This window comes from Barbus barbus, assembly GCF_936440315.1.
Source record: "Barbus barbus genome assembly, chromosome: 1".
NCBI classification, from domain to species: domain Eukaryota; kingdom Metazoa; phylum Chordata; class Actinopteri; order Cypriniformes; family Cyprinidae; genus Barbus; species Barbus barbus.
This window is the reverse complement of record NC_136729.1, coordinates 46,675,370-46,699,100: the sequence shown is the minus strand read 5'-3', so window position 1 is coordinate 46,699,100 and position 23,731 is coordinate 46,675,370. Positions and strand designations below refer to the sequence as shown.

At 40.6% G+C, this 23,731-nt stretch overlaps 1 protein-coding gene across 1 annotated transcript in view; it reads right to left on the bottom strand.

Annotated features, from left to right (window-relative positions):
• Positions 1 to 1,344: 1,344 nt before the first annotated feature.
• LOC306871582 (rho guanine nucleotide exchange factor 40-like) overlaps positions 1,345 to 23,731 on the bottom strand; it is a 38,126-nt gene continuing 15,739 nt past the window's right edge. The window contains exons 7-27 of the mRNA XM_079419643.1: positions 23,550 to 23,699; positions 23,364 to 23,478; positions 23,043 to 23,136; positions 22,857 to 22,943; positions 22,157 to 22,273; positions 21,345 to 21,443; positions 21,066 to 21,217; positions 20,744 to 20,882; positions 19,299 to 19,418; positions 18,948 to 19,139; positions 15,498 to 15,998; positions 13,647 to 14,032; positions 12,909 to 13,158; positions 12,048 to 12,137; positions 10,564 to 10,767; positions 9,661 to 9,840; positions 7,923 to 8,103; positions 5,092 to 5,202; positions 2,921 to 3,030; positions 2,555 to 2,617; positions 1,345 to 1,436 (exon numbers count right to left, since the gene is read on the bottom strand). Coding sequence (XP_079275769.1) covers positions 2,591 to 2,617; positions 2,921 to 3,030; positions 5,092 to 5,202; positions 7,923 to 8,103; positions 9,661 to 9,840; positions 10,564 to 10,767; positions 12,048 to 12,137; positions 12,909 to 13,158; positions 13,647 to 14,032; positions 15,498 to 15,998; positions 18,948 to 19,139; positions 19,299 to 19,418; positions 20,744 to 20,882; positions 21,066 to 21,217; positions 21,345 to 21,443; positions 22,157 to 22,273; positions 22,857 to 22,943; positions 23,043 to 23,136; positions 23,364 to 23,478; positions 23,550 to 23,699 — 3,305 coding nt within the window. The 3' untranslated portion in view covers positions 1,345 to 1,436; positions 2,555 to 2,590. The remainder of the gene's footprint in view (positions 1,437 to 2,554; positions 2,618 to 2,920; positions 3,031 to 5,091; positions 5,203 to 7,922; positions 8,104 to 9,660; positions 9,841 to 10,563; positions 10,768 to 12,047; positions 12,138 to 12,908; positions 13,159 to 13,646; positions 14,033 to 15,497; positions 15,999 to 18,947; positions 19,140 to 19,298; positions 19,419 to 20,743; positions 20,883 to 21,065; positions 21,218 to 21,344; positions 21,444 to 22,156; positions 22,274 to 22,856; positions 22,944 to 23,042; positions 23,137 to 23,363; positions 23,479 to 23,549; positions 23,700 to 23,731) is intronic.

Here is a 23,731-nt window from a genome sequence, read left to right as displayed (position 1 = left end):
TGGTGCTTAACTAAACTCAGAGAACGGAAAAAAAAAAACGTTCCTTTTCTTCAACACTCTGAGATGAAGATGGGCTGAAATACCAGATGTGTCTTCGGCCAAAAACAGTCGGAGTTTGATATACACAATCTGTTAAAGCACTGAACTCATATATCACAAAGTGCCACTTGAAATAAGCTGCTCTGACAGAATCTTTGCTACTTTTAATATTTTGAGAGTTTGCATTTGGCATAATCTTGCAAAACGTGTCTTTGGTTTGTATTTCATTTGTAATGAAGTTTAAAGCTCCATGTGACTGCTGTAGCTTACACTCACCCTTAAATACTGACCTTAAAATCAACATAAAATCTCAAGTTCACTTTCCAGGGTATTGCCATGTTTCCAGTTTAAACATCTTGCTTTACTCCATATCATTGCTCTACTCTTTGTTATTATTTTCAGTTGGAATAGAATTTCAGAGGTGAAGAAAGTTATTACAGTCTGATAAAATATTATAAAAAATGTCTTTGGTATAATGTACAACAAATATTCATGCACAAGTGAAGTATATTAAAGGAATAGTTCACCCAAAATTAAAATTTGCTGAAAATGTCCTCACCCTCAGGTCATCCGAGATGTAGATGAGTTTGTTTCTTCATCGGATTTGGAGAAATGCAGCATTGCATCACTTGCTCAGCAATGAATGTGAATGGGTGCCGTCAGAATGAGAGTCCAAACAGCTGATAAAATCATCACAATAATCCACACCACTCCAGTCCATTAGTTCATGTCTGGAGAATAAGTCATCCTGTCTGAATCAGGAGAGAAATCTGCACCGTTTACAAGCCAAAACAGCTCTAAACTAATATGCGGCTGGATGTGGTTTAATGTAAGAGATGGGCTTTATTATAGATTATGGACTCATATTTTAGTTAAAAGCGTCTTAATGATGAACTTGTTTCTTAGAAACATGCAGCTTTTGTCTTCTCCAGATGTTAACTGATGGACTGGAGTGGTGTGGATTATTGTGATGTTTTTATCAGCTGTTTGGACTCCCATTCTGACGGCACCCATTCACTGCAGAGCATCCATTGCTGAGACACTGATGCAATGCTACATTTATACAAATCTGATGAAGAAACAAACTCATCCTAATTTTGGATGGCCTAAAAATGAATACATTTTGATTTCATGTTGACTTTAATGTCATCTTTTGCAGTTTCTAATGTGTGTGTGGGCCTGAGACGCTGAATTAACTTTGATTCACTACCTGAAAGTCAATTATCAAGAGCAACTGAAAGTAAAAGCAGCGAGACGGCTGCTGACACATGACCTCCAGTCTTCTGTAATACTGTATTTACACGGCTGTGTGCGTCTCGTGATCCAGTTTGTGTCCAGTTGTCCCAGTCGGAAATATGTGGCAGCATTTTTGATTAAAGAAACAGCACCCGTTGATTCTGAGGAAAAGACAAAAAACAATGCTATTATGAGTAAAAAATACGTACCTTACACAGAAAATAAATAGTTTACACCTGAAATGAAACCATAGTCAGAAAAATTAATCTAAAATAAAGTTTGGATGTGTTTTTTATTGAGCGCCATATTTGATGCATCAGGCTCATATAATATAATATAGTGAGAATATGGAAGAAATAAAACAGCTCAATTTAATTCAGAAACCCAAATTGAGCAAAAATCAGCAATTTGTGCAGAAGCTGATATTAATATGATGAAGTTCTGATGATTGTAATGCAAATCAATGAGATCTTTATAACAATATAGCAGATACACAAAATGATATAAATATCAGCTGTCCCTCTATATCTCCAATAATGTCTTATTAAGATGAGATTGAAATGCTTAGTTTGATGATCAAAGCATATAGTGCACTGTAATACAATGATGTTTGAGAGGAAGAAATAAACGTTCCTCAAAATATCAGATTTGGGTCTCACTGAGAAAAAAAAAAAAGTATATCAAGTAAAGCTGAGCTGCTTCAGTCCAGTAAGTGTCCGTCTTGAAATATTATTAGCAATATCAAAGTTATACTTAAGATTACTTTATAAAATCAGTAAAGGTTTGACAGAAAGACATGTGAAGCAGGAGCTGAAGGTGGAGCTTTTACTTGATAAAACTGGGGTGGTGATGGCGCAGTGGATAAGACACATGCCTTTGGTGTGAGAGACCCGGGTTCGAATCCACTGTGAGACACTAATGTGTCCCTGAGCAAGACACTTAACCCCTAGTTGCTCCAGAGGTGTGCGACCTCTGACATATATAGCAATTGTAAGTCGCTTTGGATAAAAGTGTCTGCTAAATGAATAAATGTAAAACTATCAATCAGAAGACATGGAGCAGATTTTGTGTGACAGCGAAGTCTGAGTCTGTGCATTAAACATACAGGTATGCAGGTTTTACAGGGTTAAAAGAGCATTTCATTGTTTATTGTTTTGTTGCATGAGGTAGATGCTGTAAACACACACTCTGATTCTAAAAAGCACCTTTCTCCACTGATAGAGATGTATATATGTATTTAAAAAAAATGAGAAACTGTATTAATAAACTAAGTACTTACATTAATTTTAAGACTTGCATTATGAGTTGAAATGATTCACACAGCGGTGGAGGGTGAAGAGCTCTGTAAAACATAAAATATCATCATCATCGTCACTCAAAGTACACAGCTGTGTGTGTGTGTGTGTGCGTGTGTGTGTGTGTGTGTGTGTGTGGGTGTATGTGTGTGTGCATGTGTGTGTGTGTGTGGGTGTATGTGTGTGCGTGTGTGTGTGTGTGCGTGTGTGTGTGTATGTGTGTGTGTGTGTGTGGGTGTATGTGTGTGTGCATGTGTGTGTGTGTGTGGGTGTATGTGTGTGTGCATGTGTGTGTGTGTGTGTGTGTGCATGTGTGTGTGTGTGTGCATGTGTGTGTGTGTGTGACTCACTTGAGTTTGACCTGTTTGCTCGCCGTTTCTCTTTGAATCTCTTGCAGAGGCGGGTGAGTCGCCCTCTTTCATGCTGCCCACAGAAGACGTATCTGAACAACTGCTCTGAACTGAACAGAGACAGTGAGAAAGAGAGATATACATGCAAATATTAAACATCATAGTAATTCTTGTACTGCCAATATATACTGCCAATTTTAATTAAATAAAAATGACTTAAAATATTAGGTAACACTTTACTTAAAGCCTTTATGTATTATGCATTATAAAGGGTTATTAAAAGCATCTTAATGGATAGAGAGTCGGACTTGTAACCCGAAGGTCATGGGTTCGAGTCTCAGGTCCAGCAGGGATTGTAGGTGGGGGAGTGAATAACCATCACTCTCTCCATCTTCAATACCATGTCTGAGGTGAGACCCTTGAGCAAGGCACCGAACACCCAACTGCTCCGGGTGTATGTTCACTACTGTGTGTACACTTGGATGGGTTAAATGCAGAGCGCAACTTCCGAGTATGGGTCACCATACTTGGCCACACACCACTCCCCCTTCCCCTTATGATGCGATTTCATGTTTTCCTTTCTCTTTGGAGTTTTACAAGCTGTTTGTGCAGAGATAAGATCTGTAAAGTTGCAAAGTCTAAAGTCTCAAACCCAAAGAGATATTCTTTATAAAAGTTAAGAGTCATCCACACCTTCCTAAAACGGCTCATTCAAACACGCCCCCACATGTCTACGTCACGGTGTGGGAAGATTTGCATAACACCACTCAAACGTATACGCAATGAAAGAAGGCGGAGCTATTATTCTGGCTGTAATATTATTGCTTTAATTGTAATAATTGCTTTATTATTATTGACTCACAGCCTGTAAGTATGTTTCAATATTTTAAGTATTTGCCACTGACAATTCAAACACGAGTTTTGAGCCATGAAGAGTAGTGTTTGTTTGGCGTTTATACGATCACAAATGCAGACATGGTGTTATGATTGCGTGGCGCAATGCGTAAAAAGACTGTAGGAGTTATTATAGTCAGTAATTATGTCCTCACTGAATGCAACAAATGCCTCGTTTATGATGGGTTTTATTGTTTTTGTCTTGTCACGCCGGGACATGGCATCACAATACGGTAAGGGGCGTAACATTTCCGTCTCACGCTTGAGGTATTCGGCCACAACGCACTGGATAGCTGGGCAATCAGAGCATGCCTCGCTTCTCAGAACGATGAGCTTTGTAAAAATCGACACATTTCAGATAGGCGGAGCACAGAGGAGCAACAATAATGCACAGGATGTGGAAAATAATGTTTTGAACCTCGAACCACGTAAACACATTGCATTACACCAAATACACAAAATAATGTTACACCATAGGACAATTTTGGCTAAAAAATGAAAAAAATTGAATAACACTGCAGCTTTTTTATAACACTTGCATGCAGGACGAAGCAATGTTTAACCATTTACTGCATTTTAAATAATGACAATATTAATTATATTAATTGTTATCTTGTGAGGTCATATCACGTCAACAACCCATATATATATATACACACACACACACACACACACACATATGTATATATATATATATATATATATATATATATATATATATATATATATATATATATATATATATATATATACACATACATATAATATGCCGACTTTTTGGCTATGAAATAAGAAATTCGTCCCTGAACATTAATGTGATGAAGTATAAAGTGACATCTGGTGGATAATTATAAGTACTACATGCAGTGCAGAAGAACAGGAGGATGACTGTGTGACTGTGTGTGTGTCTGTATTAGTGTGTGTGTGTGTGTGTGTGTGTGTGCGTGTGTGTGCATGTTTATGTGGTTTATGAGGACACAAATGTGTATAATGACATGGGTATGACAGAGGTATTACAATATGAAGGTGGTTTATGAGGACTCTGCCTATGTCCCCGTAATTCAAAAGGCTTAAAAAACATACTAAATGGTGTTTTTTGAAAATCTAAAACTGCACAAAGTCTCCTGTGAGGGCTAAGTTTAGGTGTAGGGTTGGTGTAGGGCAATAGCACACACAGTTTGTTCAGTATAAAAACCATTACGCCTATGGAGAGTCCCCATAAACCACAAAAACCAACGTGTGTGTGTGTGTGTGTGTGTGTGTGTGTGTGAGTGTACCTCTGTCGTTCAGGCTGAAGCTGGATTCCAGTTCTGAAGCTTGAGCTCCCGTTACATCCAGTAGCAGCTTACTGGAGACTCCCATACACAGAGACTCCTTCAGACACAACTCTACACACACACACACATACACGCACACACACACACACACACACACACACACACTTCATTCAGTTACACTGCCCCCGATAATATCTGGACACTTAAATCACACTGAAAATGTTCATCGTGTCTGAAGTCTCATTGTGTTTAAATATTTTGGTGTTTTAAGTGAATGAATGAAGTTCTGCTCAAGTTCACACAGGTGTAGAATATAATAAACACAAACAAACACAATGCTGTTCATCTTCATATTTAACACTACATTATTAGACCAAACAGAGGTCTTTTTGTGAAAATATGTGCTTGAAAAGCGTACTGGGCAATGTTTCTTCACAGTGAATGACTTCTTTGTTATTTATCCCATGCTGCATTTGGAGAGTCCCCAGTATAGAAACACCACTAAAGCATGATGGATACTAACAAAACAGAAGAAAATGTGTAGTCATTTAAAAGTCTCATTAGCATAAAGAAAAGACAAAAGTGCATATGCAAATCAATGCCTTAATGAGTGACACAGATTCATTTTCCATTATTAATTAATTAATCACAAATTGGTATTTTACAAAAAACTGCCCCTAGACAAGATCCTGCAGAAAACACACAGACGGAAGATGTCTAATTAAACTGCCTTTTAGTGTTGTCTTAATTAGACATAAATAACTGGGTCAATAACGGCAAAGTATTCGTATTTAAGAGCTCATTAATTAGAGAGGACGGGCACTTACTTAATTAAGCAGAACTTTGCGGTATTTAACTAATGTATTTTTGACAGTAAACTCTAAAGCTCAAGATATTGGGAAAAAAATCTGTCAAAAATCCTAGTGCGCTGCCTACTGAGGCATCATCTGCATGCATCACAAGCCCTATTCAGATATTTTACATGGCAGCGTTTGCTAATTTTAGCATTTACAGGCAGTAGTGGCCCGATGCGCATCCAAGATATTTTCCTCTAAACACCACAGAGAACATTCCTGGCAGAATAACTTGGTGTTTTTTAACAAACACCAGGCTCGTGTGGTTATTTACTTCCTCATCTCTGAGTTTATAGGAGGCTACTTTACAGGCTACTTCTGAAATCATGATGTTCACTATAATAATTTTGTTCTATTTTACTCAACACTCCATCAAAAGAAAATACTCAACAGAAAAAGAAGCAGAGAGTGATACAGTGCCTTTCGAATGTATTCATACCCCTTCATTTTTTTCATATTTTGTTATGTTGCTGCCCTTATGTTAAACTGCTTTAAATTACTTTTTTCCCCACATCAATCTAAAACAGAATCGTCACATCTTCGTAAATTTATTAAAAATAAAAAAACTAAAATAAGTACATTGCATAAGTATTCATACCCTTAACTAAATATTTAGCTGAAGTACCTTTACAGTCTAAAGTCTTTTTTGTTTGATGCGACAAGCTTTGCTCATCAACATTTTGCAATTAATTTGTCTCCTCATTTGTCTCCTCACCTCTACAGCTCTCAAGCTCTTTCAGGTTGGATGGAGGCAGACGCACATTTTCAGGTTTCTCCAGAAATATATGATTGGGTTCAAGCTCAGGCTCTGGCTGGGTGTTGCTGTTGCTGTGTGTTTAGGGTAACTATCCTGTTGGAAGGTAAACCTTCAGTGCATCTGAGGTTCTGAATGTTCTGGACTAGGTTTTCATTAAGGCTATCTCAATATTTTGGTGCATTGAGCTTTTCTTCTGTTCTGATGAGTCCCTCAGTCCCTGAAAAACAGCCCCATAGCATGAGGCTACCAGCACACTTTACTTTTGGGATGGTACTCTGCAGGTGATGAGCAGTGCCTGTGTTCCTTCAAACATGATGTTTGGAATTGAGGTTCATCAGACCAGAGAATATTATTTCTCACAGTCTGAAGGTCCTTTAGGTGCTTTTTGGTAAATTCCAAGTGTGATTTATTTTGTCTTCACTGAGGAGAGGATTGAGTTTGGCCACACCGCAATAAAGCCCAGATCAGTGGAGTGTTGCAGTGGTGTTTGTCCTTCTGTAGATTTCTCCTATCTCCACATATGATCATGGAGCTCAACCAGAGTGACCATCAGGTTCTTAGTCACCAGTCTAGTCAAAGCCCCTCTCCATCAATTGCTCAGTTTGGCCAGGAGGCCAGCTCTAAGAAGAATCCTGGTTGTTTCAAACTTCTTCCATTAAGGGTAACCGAGACTACATGCTTCTGTGACCCTTCAATGAAGTAGATTTTTTTCTGAACTCTTCTGCAGATGTGTGGCTTGACACAAACCTGTTTCTGAGCTCTACTGACTGTTCTTTTGACCCCAGGGCTTGGTTTTTGCTCTGTTATGCATTATCAGCTGTTGGACCTTTTATTAAGATGTGTGTGCCTTTCCAAATCATACCCATTCAATTCAATTTGCCACAGGTTACCTTCACTCAAAGTCTAGTGACACCTTCAAGCAATATGAATGCTCCTGAGCTAGATTCCAACTGTCCCGGAATACTTATGAAATGGAATCATTTAAGTTTTTTATTTTTAATAAATTTGCAAAGATGTTAAAAAAAATTGGTTTACCATTATAGTGCATGGAGTGTAGATTGATGTGGAAAAAAGTAATTTAAAGCAGTTTAACATAAGGCAGCAAAATAAAACGTGAAAAAAAAATGAAGTGGTATGAATACTTTCGCAAGGCACTGTATGTAACAGGGGTCAGAGGTGACTGCTGCTGTAAAGCTGTGAAGTCAAAGGTTAGTCCAGACCTGTGTTGTGCATGGCGTGAGTCCAGAGCAGCTGTGCGATGTCGTGGCTCCAGGTTTCTCTGTCCTGAACGCTGGAGGCCTGGAGGGTGAGACAGTCTCTGGTGCGGGACGCCTGTCTCACCCACACCTCAAACCTCAGTCCGTCCTCGCCCACGCTCTGAGTGAGACCCATCTCACCGGTCTGAGGAAGCACAGGCAGTCAGACACCACCATACTAACACACTACTCACGCTGTTAGTGTGATGTGCACAGAGTGTAAACTGTCAGTGTGCACCCACTGGGGGAAGTCGTGGCCTAATGGTTAGAGAGTCGGACTTGTAATCCGAAGGTTGCGGGTTCGAGCCCCCGGCCGGCAGGGATTGTAGGTGGGGGGAGTGAATGTCCAGCGCTCTCTCCACCCTCAATACCACGACTGAGGTGCCCTTGAGCAAGGCACCGAACCCCCAATTGCTCCCCGGGCGCTGCAGCATGGCTGCCCACTGCTCCGGGTGTGTGTTCACGGTGTGTGTGTGTGTGTGTGTGTGCATTTGTTCACTACTCACTGCTGTGTGTGTGCATTTGGATGGGTTAAACGCAGAGCACCAATTTCGAGTATGGGTCACCATACTTGACAATACGTCACGACTCGACTCGACTCGAATAAATAAAGACTTCAGATGTAAAAGCCTCTAAGTACGTCTGACGTTTTTCATTAAAGTTACCATTTCTTTCTGGCTACTATGTATAGGTTTCTATGTAAGAACTATCACTCAACTAAGTTGAGGCTGGGATTTAGTGCATTTGAAGTGAAAGTACTTGATGAACATGTACTATGTGTGGAGGAGAGCATGCTCTCAGTATTATGATAGCATTTTTGACCAAGATTTTAGAGGCTTTTGCATTAGAACTCTTCAAATACCGTTTCCCACATATTCATGTATATATATATCTATGCACAAAAAATCCACATGATCAGACTGAGATGCCATTTGGGTCAGAAATAATATACTTTAAAAATAATAATAATGTAATGTTTTTGCAGTTAATTGCAATTAAATGTATTATAGTTTACATTTATATTAAATGCAGAGAGCTTAACTTTAGTGTTTTTACCTACTTAAGTAGGGCTTTAATACATCTTTATATGTAATTTCATTATTACTTATATATATAAAAAAAAATATATATATATATATATGGTTAAAGTACTGCTGAATGTACTGACAAACATTTATGATAAACTAAAATGCACTTTAATGTAATTTCTATTGAAACTTGTATGCCATGTACTTGTATATATTTGTAATTACGTATTTGTATCGGTGTGTTTAAGATGCATTTAACACACAGCAGTTATAATTACAAGTTCTTTACATTTGCTTTAGTATGTTAGTCAAAACATCAAAATAAGTGTACTTCTTTGAAGCATGACAAAAATTATTAAAACATAATGATTTAAACTGTTCATTGAAGTAAAACCTTTTAATTAACATTGTTGTAAAGTGTCTCTCTTTAAGTTTGAAGTGGTCTTTACTTTCATCAATAGTATATTATCTATCTTATCTTTGAAGTAGACTACAAGTGAACAATGAATACAATTAATCTCACAACATAAACAAAATACCTTTTTTGTCTCATAATGCATACTGTAGTCATTTTGTTTTAAATAAATAGCAGGCAGTGTACAGTAGTGTGCAGTACACTAGTGTTCCCCTCCGAACACAGCCTGTGTGTGTTTAACGTGTGTGTGTGTGTGTACCTTAATGCTGTGTTTGAAGCTGTACACACTGCATCCCGGGTTGGGTGTTTTGTGTTTGGTGAAGATGACATAGTTCTGATAGAGGAAGACGTTTCTGACTCCCGCTTTCTTCCGTCGGCCTCCACCGCAAACACACAGCTCACCCTGACGCACCAGATCTCCACGCTCCGCCACGGGGACCTGACACACACACACACACACACACACACACACGCGCACACACACACAGAGTGAGTGTTAATTCTAGATCTTGATTGTAGGTTGAAACCACTCATGTTCCTTTGTACACTAAAACCACTGCACATGTGAGCGAGATCTGGACCTAATGCGTGTACTTTACATCACTGAGGATAAATCAGCCTGCTAAATAAAAAAACACTATTTTTAAAGGATCGTGAAACATTATCAGATGTGTATGTGTTGCACATTATTAAAACAGTGATATCACACACAGTTATTTATGCATTTGGCACACATTTTTATTCAAGGCACACATTTTTGCCGGAATAGGTGTATGAAAACAAAAATCAAGGTGTTGTTGGCACCATTTAGAGCTACAGGAACAGCATAATTATATGATTATTTATGTATTATTAGATTAATATCTTGAATTAGCTTTTTAAACTATTTACCTTTTTTCACTCTTAGTTTTAGTAATTTATTTTAATACTCCAGCTTCAACTTTAATGTTCATTCATTGCATGTATAATCCATAAAAAAACATATTTGATTTCATGATAATTATCAGTATTATGTTGTGAATGCTTGACCCTTTAAATTGAATAAAGGTCAATCTGTTATTTTCTTTTTGACCACCAGGTGGCAGCAGTGCAGTGGTCATGTGACCTCACAAAGACACACTGTAGACTGTGTTCTGAGTGAGTGTGGGATTTGAGCTCATACCGGACACCCTGTGATGAGATCACTGGCTCGCAGATCCTCTCCGTGCCGCTGGGCGTGTTTTAGGATGGAGAGGGCGGAGTCAGAGGTGGGGTTGAGACCGCCCAGTTCCTCCAGTGTCTGGCAGTACTGCTCCAGTCTCTGAACGGGAGAGGAGAGACACTGAGGAAACGGAGGAGCAGGAACAAGAGAGGAAGACAGCTTCGACTGGAGACAGAGAGAGAGAGAGAGAGAGAGAGAGAGAATGAATCATTATATCCCACATCTAAAAGATGGCACAGATATCAAAAACACATTTGCCACCCTGTGGGCAAAGACAGTAGTGCAACATAAACTGCTCTACAGTACACAGAGCCAAGAATAGACAGATCAGCTTACAGCCAACAGTAGTCTGAAAATGAAAAGTTGTGATTTTTTAGGCCGTTATGGTTAGGAACTATACTCTCATTCCGGCGTAATAATCAAGGAACGTTGCTGCCGTACCGTGGGTGCAGCAGGCGCAATGATATTACGCTGCACCTGAAAGTAGTCCCCAGCTAGGTATAGCCATATCGGCCTAGAAAATCGCAACTTTTAATTTTCCGTCAGTCTTAGTACAAGATCTACAGAAGAGTCACGTTTTAAATAGGAAAAATATCGAAACTCTTTGGTCATTTTTGAGCGAGATGCTAATGGTGTAATCCGATTCAATGATCTATGCTAAGCTAAGCTAAGCGTGCTACCGCCAGACCCGGAGATCGGCTGAATGGATTCAAAAACTGTAAAACCCAGCTGTTTAACTCTTGGGGAGTTTATTTCCAAAAAAAAGTGGAGTGTTCCTTTAACACACTTAAATACACTTTTTAAAAAAAACAACCTTTTTAATATTGTCGAACTGAAAATTTAGACTTTATTTTGTTACAGTGTAATTATACATTTAAGTACTGAGTAATATTAATTAACTACATATACTTTATGTTTAGTGTTCGGATTAGGGTTTCATACAGGTTTTCATATAAATGACATAAATAGCATAAATGCTGGTCAGTACATGCAACAGTACACTTTAACCATATTTCAAAACAAGAAGTAATAAAGAAACTGTGCTACTAACTAAAAAATCCTACTTGCGAAGTCTCTAAAGTTCAGCTGATTGCATTTAATATCAATTTAAACTGAGTTTTACATTCAGTTCACATTTACAGTATTCTTTTATTTTATTTTTAGCACCATATTACATCTGTATTAAGTACTGATTTTAAAAGTAAGTGTGCTTCTTTTTTTTTTCTTTTTTCTACACAGGGGTATAAACTGGCCTCTCATTACTATTTAACACAGTAGAGGCACACATTTCATGCTTTTGTAGTAAGTTTTTTTTTTTGTGGGGGGGGATTTAGCATAGAAAGTAGTGCCATATGGACACAGCTACACCTCTCCTGTGTGTGCTCTGATGACATATTAATCAATTAAATGAAACTTTGATGATAGCTGAATTATTGTTTTCTCACCCTGAAGAAGTCAGCAGCCTGACTGATGAGCAGAGCGTCCGGCTCAGGTCTCATCCGGATGTAGTGGGAATACAGAAGAAACTGATCCTTCTGTGGAGCAGACAGACCAAACAGATATCAGGAAATACTCCATTCATATGGATACATACTAACATTTCATTATTCATAACATTCTTGTTATGATCTCAGTATTGTTGTTTTTTCAGCTTCGTTCACATTTATGTGGCTGTTTTAAATTTTTTAAATAAAAATTTGTATTATATGAAGATTGCATTATCTTTAATTATTTATTTTTAACGTTGTCATTTACAATGAAACTCTAATTTTGCCAAAATATGGAAAAACTGTTAAAAGGTGAGCTGTTACAAAGTCCCTTTGAAGGAAAGTCCGTTCACTCGGCCGGCATATTTGAAACGCCTCCGGGCAGCTCAAACAAGACCAAGTCCTATCTAAATGAATGGGGGAATCCTGAAATCTCAAAAACAGCTCGCTGAACTCACGATTAAATTACATATTTCAAATCAGCAACAACAATTGAAATGAACTGCCCCATGAATGTTGTTTCTTATGATCAAATAGCATTTAAAAAGTTCATTTTTCAGGCTAGACCAGGCAATGCGCATGCGTAGCTCCAACGCGCTTATGACTGCACATGCGCAGCTGCTGGTCCAGCCTCAGGTTTCTATGGGAACCGAAGCCTCTAACAGCCACTGCAGTGATGCAATGACATTACCAGTCAACGATTGGCTCATTCATTTAGAGGGCAGAACTATCCCGCCATATTGCGTGTTGCATTTTCTCCCATTCATAAGTATTGGAGTGAACCATCTTCGTATTTCTGTAGTCTTTGCTGTTACTCACATATTTGCTGAAGCAGTCGGTCTGCTGCAGTGTCTGGGAGAGAGCGCCCTCCATGGCCGGGAGGAGTGACTGCGAGTGGAAGGCAGACAGGCTTTTCCAGTTACAGAAGAGTGACTCTGTCTTTCCTCTCAGCACAGACGGGACGTCTGAAGACTCCAGGAGGGGCAGATAGTTCTCCTCCACACCTTTAAGAACAGCCACATACTGCCTCTCTGTACTGACCAGCCGACACCACTGTAGGTACAGCTTGCTGTGACAGAGCGAGAGATTGACCCAAAAAAACATGGTTTATCTTTAATGAAAATTGATGTTGAAATGCCTTATTTGTCATTGACCTGTTGTGTAAAAAATCTAGCTACTCTGTTTGCTGTTTTTCAAAGTGTTGATTTTTGGTAAATTGCATGTAAATCAATGGCGGGTCCTTTTGACCCCTAACACAACTGATTCCACCAATATTTGCACAGCCTTTCCAAAAGAAAGCTATGTGTAAAAACTTTGCATTCACATGCATGACCCTAAATGAGAAACTGTCACACAATTTTTGGAAGAAATAACAGGGAGAAAATTGAATGCAACAGGAGGGTGCAGTGACTCGGGAAGCAAGACCAAAATAAATGCATTAAATTGGCAGCTCTAGAATTGCAATGTCATTTATTTAGCCCCTTAATGAACATTTACAAATATCCTCACAAAGTAATTTGATCAGGTGATTTTTGAAGGGAAATCTCTCACACACACCTCTGTGCGGTCACTCCCGCTCTCTCCACCCCTGTCTCTCTTTCAGTACGACTGAGCAGCACATGTTGGCGCGCGAAGCCCGTATGATCCGCCACTTCCTTACTGCTGACCTCCACTCCTCTGATCAGCACTCCTCCTCCTGTTCCTGCTCCTGCTCCTCCTCCAGCGGGATCCCTCCATCCTGGAAGCGCTGCTGCCACCCCTGCTGTAAGGATGGGATCCGTCAGCCCCCGGCGGCCCAGCCAGGACAGCGGAGAGGACTGGCCCGATGTGGACTCGGCGGGTTTAGACACGGCGGCCGAACGGCGCGGGGCCAGCAGAGCCTGGAGGTCGAAACTGGGGTGACGCTTGCGAGGGGGTTTGGGAGGGAGTGGCGCATCTGCGGCCTACAGCACGACAGAGACAACCGGTTACTTAAGCCCAAGGTATACTTCGGTTTTTACATTAACATGAAGGCCTGCGTACAGTGTGCATGACGCAAATTTTATCACCAAAATAGTATGCATGTACTGCACATGCACCACCGGATTTGTGTAACCAACTTTAGTATGCTCAGGTCACACATGCACACTGAATTTGTTTGGCATTAATCAGTTGTTCCACAAGGTGGCAGCTCTGGCTCAGGCCATGGTTGTGGTTAGAAAGGATATGGCCGGGAAATAACAAAGTAAATTTGCTACCTATCACATTCTGCTTTATTGCCGTCTACACCTACCCAACCCTAAACCTACCATTACAATAATGCTAATACAATAATTATTGTTGTTCAGCATGAAAAAAATGATGCAATATTGATGTGTGCATGCCCAGTAAGCCCTGGTGACCGTAGCTGTATCCCCTTCTAGCCTCAACCCCGGGCCGTTGTTTCACAGTAGAAAATGAAACTACAAAGACGAAACAACTACAACAACAAAATAGCGGAGGTTACAACACCAGATTTCTGCAATGACAAGAGCTTGTGTGAGAGGGTTATGAGATACAAAGTATGAAGACATTTTTCTCAGTCATAACATCTGGCAAAAAATAGCGCAGGCACTGGACAAAGGTGAAGCTTTCTAGAGCATGTGTTGGCTGCCTGCATTCAAGCATACTGTCAAATGGTGTATGTTTACAAATGGTGTATACTTTTTTATACATGTACATGTATAAAAAGGAAGTATACTTTGGGCTACAAGTAAGTATTCATTTTAACATGCAGACTTATTCACCTAAAAAAAAAAAAAAAAAAAAAAAAAAAAAAACATGCAGGACACAAAATGAATACTTAGCTGCTGTTTTACTGAGCAGATTCTAATGAGTTCTTGATGGTTGTTAAGGAATAGGTAGATAGTTTCTAGGGTGTTGCATGCATTTAGGAGGATGATGCTAGATGGTTGCTAGGGTGCTGTGGGAGGTTCTTGTGGTGTTGAGTTATTATGCAGCTGTTAGGGTATTTTAGATGATTGCTATGGTGTTCTGGAAAGATCCCAGCATACTGGTTTACAGTTACTGGAATGTTTCTATGCAGTTGTCAGGGGGTTCTGGGTGGTTGCTAAGTTGTTGCTATTTGCTTGTTAGGATGTTCCGGATGGTTCCCAGGGTGTTGCTATGCAGATGCTAAGGTGTTCCAAAGTAGTTTATAGCGTGTTCATGGTGGTTGTTATGGAGTTGCAATGCATGTGTTTTGGATGGTTTCAAGGGTGTTGGTATGTGGTTGCTAGGGTGTTGTTAAGTGGTTAGTGGTTGCTAGAGAGTTGCTAGATAGCTGTAAAGGTGTTAGTATGCATTCACTAGTTGGTTTTTAGAGAGTTTTAGTTTATGGTTGCTGAACTCATGACTGTGACTCCCTCACTCTAAAACATTCACACTTACATTTTTCTTGGCCGGATGCAGCAGATTTTGCAGAAACTTCCCCCCTCCTGGATTCACCCACTCTTTCTTCTTTTCCTCTCCAATCTTGAGCGTTGAACAGTTTTGTGGCCGGAAGAGAGACGCCAGTGAACCCCAGGACTGCATGCCCCCCTCTGCTCCTCCAGGGTACCAGTCTGGCTCGATCTCCCCCTCTAAATCCCCCAGGCTGGACGTACTGGGAGCGGGAGTCCTCCCTCGTCCCCCGGAGTCCGGCTCCTGACCCTGGGCCATTGACGAGCCTCTTTCCACCTGCAGGATTCGGCTCTTAAACTGAGCCAGTGTTTTCTGATAGCGCTCCAGAGTCTGGGACCAGAGGTCCAGCAAAGCCCCACCACCTAGATCCAACGCAAGAGCGCGAGCATCCTGGAAACGTGATGGAGGGATGGGAGGCAGAGAGGAGAGAGGGGAGGACGAGGAAGAGGAGGGAGAGGAGGACGACACCACGTCACACCACTGAGACGCCTGCAGTGAGAAAAATGGAAAGTTAAGTAATGATTACTGGCATAAGTGTGTGTATGTAGAGTAAGTACTCTAAATGTAAAAGTAATTCTATCTTGCACTCTGGTCAAAATGTAAAAAAAAAAATCCTTTAAGGTACAATCACATTAGTGAAGTTTTTGGCAAATTTCATACATTATCGTCAATTGAGTCACTTTTGATTTCATGGCATCTGTTTATTTCTTACCCCACTGGCAAACAGTAAATAGTTTTCTAGTTCCCCTTCAGGAACTCGAGCTGCGTCGAAGAGAATTATATATATATATATATATATATATATATATATATACATATACACGTGTATAAGAGCCTCTTGGCTCTTATTCTCGAATGAGAGCACAATGTTTTACCTCTCTTCCTTTGAGGAGGTTGAGGTGGTCAGCAGGGGCTGCTGGGCAGAGCAGCCCCAACCGTGTTCCAGCTCCTCATTTAGGGAGTGTCACTTCTCGTACTTCCAAGAATATTGGAGTCAGAGTGGCGCTCCCGGGCCCATCCCGGGACCGTCATTACCGCCGGATAGTCTTCGACTAAGACGTCCTGCTGCCTATGGCCCAGGACTTTTGAGGGCTGGCCCCTCTGGGGAAGAGCGGCGTAAAACCCCATTACTCGGTGCCCGTCTCTCCTCAGTGCCCTCAGGAGATCGGTCTGCCAACCCTGCTAGTGTTCCACGGCGCAGCGGTCTCCAGCGAGTGCATCTCTCAGTTTCTTCCGCCCGGAAACGTAGCGGAACTGAGAGGCTCGCCGACCCTTCGGGGGTCCCCAGAGCAGCTGGTTTGGTCGTCTTCTGCCGGTCCTCCGCTTCAGGGCATCAAGCTAGCAGCTCTAGGCACACCAGAGGCCAGTTTCGGGAGACTGGTTTCCTTAGCAGGGGGTTTATGAGGTTTGCTTTGGGGGCAAAGCATACCAATATCGTTCTTCCCCTCGAAATGGTCACTGCAAGCGTGGTAGGCCTCCTATTGCTGCTGAGAGTTGCTCCTAGAGCTTGGCCATTTTGGCGAGTGTCGTCAGGCCTTCTCTCGCTACAGAGAGTTTTTGAGGCCTCCACTTGCCAGAGCTTCGCTGGGGCAGTTATGTGAGTGGTAGCTGCACCTCCTCACAGGATGCCCAGTGTACGGAGTGTAGTAGGCCTCCTCTCAATTTAGAGAGTCGTCATGCAGAGGCCTCTGCTCCAAGAGCTCGACTCTTCAGCGAGCGTCGTCAGGTCTCCTCTCGCTTAGAGAGTTTTAGAGGCCTCCGCTCGCCAGAGTCGGCAAGCGCCGCAGGTCTCCTCTCACTACTGAGAGCTATTGAGATCTCAGCTCGCCAGAGCTCCGCTGGGGCAGTTATGTGAGTGGTAGCTGCACCTCCTCACAGGATGTCCAGCGTGTGGAGCGTAGTAGACCTCCTCTCGATTAGAGAGTCGGTATGCAGAGGTCTCCGCTCCAAGAGCTCAACTGTTTCGGTGAGTGTTGTCAGGTCTCCTCTCGCTTAAAGACTTTTAGAGGCCTCTGCTCGCCGGAGCACGAGGCCAGAGAGCTTATGCCTGTGGTGGATGAGGATGCTTTCAATAGCCTAGAGTCCTCTGCTCTCCCCTCTCTTGGGGACCAAGACTCACTTCTCAGAAGCCACTCATGGCCCTTTTTTTCTCTCGCCCTAGCTGTGCTCCATCCACACTGGGCAGGGATTTGGAAGTCCAGCGGCGTGGGCATCTCGTTCCCATAGCGTTTCAACGCAGCTCGAGTTCCTGAAGGGGAATGTCTCAGGTTGCGCATGTAACCATGGTTCCCCGAAGGGAACGAGACGCTGCGTCTCGGGGACAAACTGCCGGCATCCCTGTAAGCGGTTGCTTCATTCCTGAAGCTGATGCCGGTTCCACCGCACGTGCTTTTATGCATCCTGGCCGATTATGTCACCCACCCGTGAGGTCTCGCCCATCCATTGGACAGATTACACATGTAATTCAGAGCGCAGTCACGCTGGGGGTGTTCCCATAGCGTTTCGACACAGCGTCTCATTCCCTTCGGGGAACCATGGTTACATGCGTAACCTGAGACGTTTTTCCTGTTTCCTAAATTTCTAAATTAAGGATACGCTACACTACTGCTCAAGAGTTTGGGGTCGGTAAGATTTTTATGTTTTTCAAAAAAAGTCTCTTATCCTTACTAAGGCTATATTTATTTGATTAAAAATGCAGTAAAACAGTAATATTGTGAAATATTATTACAATTTAAAATAAGTGTTTTCTATTTTACTATATTTAATTTTAAGATGTAATTTATTCATAAATTACATCTTAAATTGCTGTGTCTTCAGTGTCACATGATCCTTCAGAAATCACTCTAATATGCTGATTTGCTGCTCAAGAAAAAAAAAAAAGGTCTAATTATTAGCAATGTTGAAAACAGTTGTGCTGCTTCATATTTTCGTAGAAACTGAGATACATTTTCAGGATTTTTTTTCTTTGATAAACAGAAAATGTATTAAACAGCATTTATTTGAAATATAAATCTCTTCTAAATATCATAAATCTATTTAACGTCACTTTCAATCAATTTAATGCGTCCTTGCTTAAAAAAAAAAAAAAAAAAACTTGCTGACCCCCAACTTTTGAGTGGTGTAGTATACTGTAAGTCTGGCATTCTGGCATCAGTACCATACTGTGTAAAACTTGAATGGAAAACACTTCAAACTAATGCCATAAAACGGATAGTTCTGATTCTAAATTCTGAATGGATAAACCATAATTAAAGCATTTGAACATGTCCTCTCTCACGTCCACGTCCACTCTCTGTTTTTGCATTACTCCATAATAATATAAAGTGGTCCTGTCTATTGCTGACTGTAGAATTATCTCTACCATGGAATAAACAGTATAGAGATATATTATCACACACAAGCATACTGTAAACTTATGTGTATTTGTTTGTGCTTTACTTCAGTAAGTGTAGACAGCAGCCGTTGTGTGTTGTCCAGTTGTGTCCAGCAGTCCGACAGACAGTGAGACATGTCTCGCACTTTTTCCCTTATTGGAGGGAGTTTGTCCTGCACGGCTTTGAGTCCAGGCCAGTCCAGCTCAGACCAGTTCTCCACCTCTCCCAGCAACACCAGAGTCTCACTGTGAAGCTCCTGATAACACACACAAATGCCAAAAAAAGCCAGGATGTACATGAGTGGCATAGGAAAGATCACATATATAAGTGAACGAATAACAAATATATGGGAACGAGGAGCGTCTCAGATCATTTATAAGAGTCCATTTCAGCTGTAGTTATGAAACAGACTCACCATCGCAGACTCTCTAAAGCTCTTGAACTTGTGCTGTTTGAGTGAGAGTCTGCTGAGAGACAGAGGAGGATGTTTATAGTCCTCGAGCTGCTGCTGTACGTGCTCTACGTCTCTCTCACACTGGAGCAAACACACACACGCACACACACACACACACACACACACACACACACACACAGAGATAGAAAGTCATATAACAAGTCAAAGTCATATGTGATGAAACACAGCACGATTATGATCAAACTCGTAACTGTTCATTATTTCCCTCAGGAAAAGAACACTTCACCCAAATATGAAATTTCTCTCATTATTTACTCATGTCATTCCACACCAGTATTACTTTCTTTTCTTCCATTAAACGCAAAAAGGAGAAAATGTCATGGTCGAAGTGCTGTTATTGTTAACTAAAGCTAATATATACACTACCGTGCAAAAGTCTTAGGCGTTAGTATTTAAAAAAAAAAAAAGTAATTAATTAAATAAATAAAAAAGGTTTTAAGCCAGTTATTTCTGTCTTTTGCTGTAGTGTGTCCATCAATATCAGCTTACATTTCCAAACATTCATTTTACCATTAACTGTTGTAATATGTGTTTTTGTTAATTAAAATAAAGCTGAAAAATAATATATATATATATATATATACATAAATTAAATTAATGAAATAAACTTGTCAGACCAATTGATGAATAAATGATTGAAAACTTTTGCAAATCAGATTAACCAATTTAATAAAACGATAAAGAATTAGACATCGCCACTCATCACATAAACTCGGAAGTATACTTAAAATATAGTGAATTAATCCTTTATGGTGCATTTTATATACAATATTTAAAATACAATATTCACCATCCATGCATGCCATTTTCATAATGAACTCATCCAAAACAAACTGTGGACTGTGTTCCGGAATGACTTTATTGCTGCTATATACACTATCATATCAGTAAACCAACACATAGCCTAAATGGTCAGCGTGGTTCTCCTGGACCTAGAGGCTTAAAAAACAAAACAGTCATTCAGAGCAAGTCAGCGGCATGGTGAGTCAAAACTGGAATGCTCCCATTATAATCAACAAAGCTGCAAGTTTACACAGTTTCACGTGACTGTTTGAGTACGCGGTTTAGCACGAGTTCATTGTCTGCATGCAATTCTGGATTCTCTCCAACATTCCAATATAATCAGCAAAGTTTACACTGCAAAATAACTCAACTCTGGGCCTGGGGGACCCCAGTGCTGCAGTTTCTATCCTAATCAAACACATCTGAAGCTAATCAAAGTTTCCAGGATTACTTGAAAATTGCAGATGTGTAAAATCTGAAAATAATAATAATAAATAAATAAATAAAAATAATAATAATAATTGGAATAAAATTATTTGTAACTAATTTCTAATTTATATTCCTTTGACAGATCTCACTGTTCTCTTTATCCTCAAACATACCTTGTCCAATTTATCCACAAGTGCAGCCAATCTCCCCAGTGCTTCCAGGTCACGACCCCTCTGATTGGACACACGCACCAGCCGGTGAAGCGCATCATCCACCCCGTCATACAGGTTAGAGGTCACTGCCAGAGCAGCCCTGAATGCAAAAAGTTATGCATTACTACAGTCAGACAAGCAGAATTACATTCGCAGCATCTTAGATTTCAAGTAAATATTGTTAGATGTCCACTAAAGATTACATTTAAAGTGAAGCTAAGTGAAATGTGAAACTAATGTGAAACTAGTGTTATTATGTATTCTCTCTAAACTCCATTCATACTTGCAGTCTGGTGATTTCTGTGCCAACCCTGGTGTCCCATTGGCCAGACCTGCCAGCCAAGCCCCGCCCCTCTGCTGCAGCTCTGTCAGCCGTTGGTCAGTGAGGATGCTTGTCATTAACTGTCTGTGTTTGTCCACGCTGAGGGGAACATTCTACAGGTAAATAGAACAAGACAGTCCGATAACTCAAATATTTGCTTAAATATCACACAAACAAATGTGTACTTAAATAGACTTTAATTAGACAGCAAATCATATTTTACATCAAACACAGCTTCACCTTAATGCAGTCAGGTAGTGGTTCTGTGTCCATAGACTGCAGTGCGTCTCCCAGCAGAGTGAGGGCGCTCTCACAGCGCTCAGCCAGCTGCTCCAAACTCTGCAGAGCATCAGGAAGAGCATTTCATCTGCTGCAGATGTTGGGTCTGGCTTGTGGTAATTCTTCAAATGTTTATATTTAAGTTTATTGGCATTTTTATGGGTGGGGCTTTACTTTATTTTTAAACGTAAAATATATTTTGTTTTGGTACATATTCTAAGTATTTATAACCAAAGTGCTAAGTTTTTCACAGACACAAACCGATGTCCATTCAAATATTTTTTTTCTTTTCTTTTCATGTCAATGAACAGGTTAAGTAGAAAAAAACCTAAAATAAAACACGTGCTGTAGTTTAGCCTTTAATCCTACAGCTTCTTTTATCATAAATGGCTAGATGTTACCTAGCTAGTTTCTCCTCGCCTGAAAAACTCAACACTTATTTATTTATTTTTTGTGATTCCATGTTAACGGTAACTTCTCTGATGGTGGATCTTGATTTAGGATTGTGGCTAGTGCAGTACTGTACTTCACCAGGAACTTGACATTTCAACATTGTGCCATGTTTACAAGAAACCAGGCTAGTACGGTGAGCACTAATCACTGGAATTGCCAAATAAGTGGCGTAAAATCATATAAATACATTCAAAGTTTTCTTTAAAACTCTTAGTGGCAAGTAAACTAGATATCCACAAGCTGGAGAGTCAGAATAAACTGTACTACAGACCATGCTAAATGTCTGGCTATGCAGGACAACTTGCCCAGTAATTTCTTACCAGTCTGAAAGTGAGCCAGTCATCATGTGAGTGGTTAAAGTCTCCACCCATTTCTTTGGGCAACTGCTGCTTGTCCACAAACTGCTGAAGGATGCCTGTACCTCGTACTGTATGCACCTGAGAGAGAGTAAAATCTCTAATGAGTTTTATCATCTACTCAAATGCTTGAGCGCCAGACTGAACGTTAATTTTTCCCACTGGAACTGAACAAACTCCCCAGGGAACTGGAGGAGCTGACAGAAAGCAAACGTGCTGCCAACATTTGTATTGCAACTCCATGAAATCGTATGTGTCTGTGAGATAGTCTCTGTGACATAAATAATACAATCTTCTGTTTGAGGTGTTTGCATTACACCTTTCATGTTTTATATATAGGCTTCCATGACATGTTTGGCTATTAGATCTAATTGTTAGATATAAATGCACTGATAATACAGATGCAATCCAGAACTAGGGCAGTTAAGCATAGTTCACAACAGCAACTAAAAGAGGCTGGGCTATTATAAATGTCAGATCATGGGATGGCATGTCTTGTCTAAATTCCTGTCCTCATTTTCAGCTTTGTAGAGATTTCAGGTACCAGTAGCTGCACCTCTGCCTGTCTTGGGGGTTGAGCCCAAAAATGATCGAAAAGCCCATTCCCTACTCTGTGCTAGCCCAAATTGATTGATAAATATTAGCTCAGTGAATAAACACGCACCTCTATTCCATCTAGACATGGTTGGGTCGATTCATCTTGTTCCTCAGTTAGGATCAGGACCGAGTCAAGCCCTGTTTCTGCCTGTCCCTGTTAGACAGAAGCAGACACATACACCCAGACAAAACAGATTTCGAATCATTACAAAACACCTATTGGACCACAAACACCACCCGTGCACTGACTCACCTTGAAAAGCTTCAGTGCAGAGAGACAGAGTTCAGACGGGGCAGACTTTCTGCTGTCCACTATGACTGTAAGACCCTTCTCTCTGGCCATAGGTCTGTTATTTCAAATTAAGCACAGCACAGAACACACATTAGCCAAACACAGTAAACGGTCATGAGACAGTGCCCTCCAGTCTAAAATTCAGCGAAACACTGGGGGTTTACCCAGAATATGAAAATACTCAGCCAGCTCTAACTTTAGCTCACTCAGTATGAATGTTTTCTCCAAAACAACCTGTAGTGACAGCATGATTGTCTCTGTTACATGGGTTGAATAACAGACCTGGTGATGGTGTAATAGCAGGACAACACTTTGAGCATTTCATCTGTGGTCCATCCATCCTCTGGGAGGTGACTTTCTGTGATAACCAATGCTCGTCCCAGTCGGTCCATAGTACCTACATGAGAAATTACTTAATGTTAAGGGAATAATAAATATTTTGTAACCATTAAAAGTAATGACATTTACCTGTTAATATTAGCTTTCCTGACTGCAGAAGATTGAAATCTAAGTCTTTAAGATGTGGAGGGGGAGATTTGGACTCTAAGTGAGCAGCAGATTCAGACAATCCCATCTCATTTTGGGAATGGTCAGGGAAGGATGTGCCAGTCTGGCTTTCTGTAATACATGTTAAATTTGAACAAATTGAG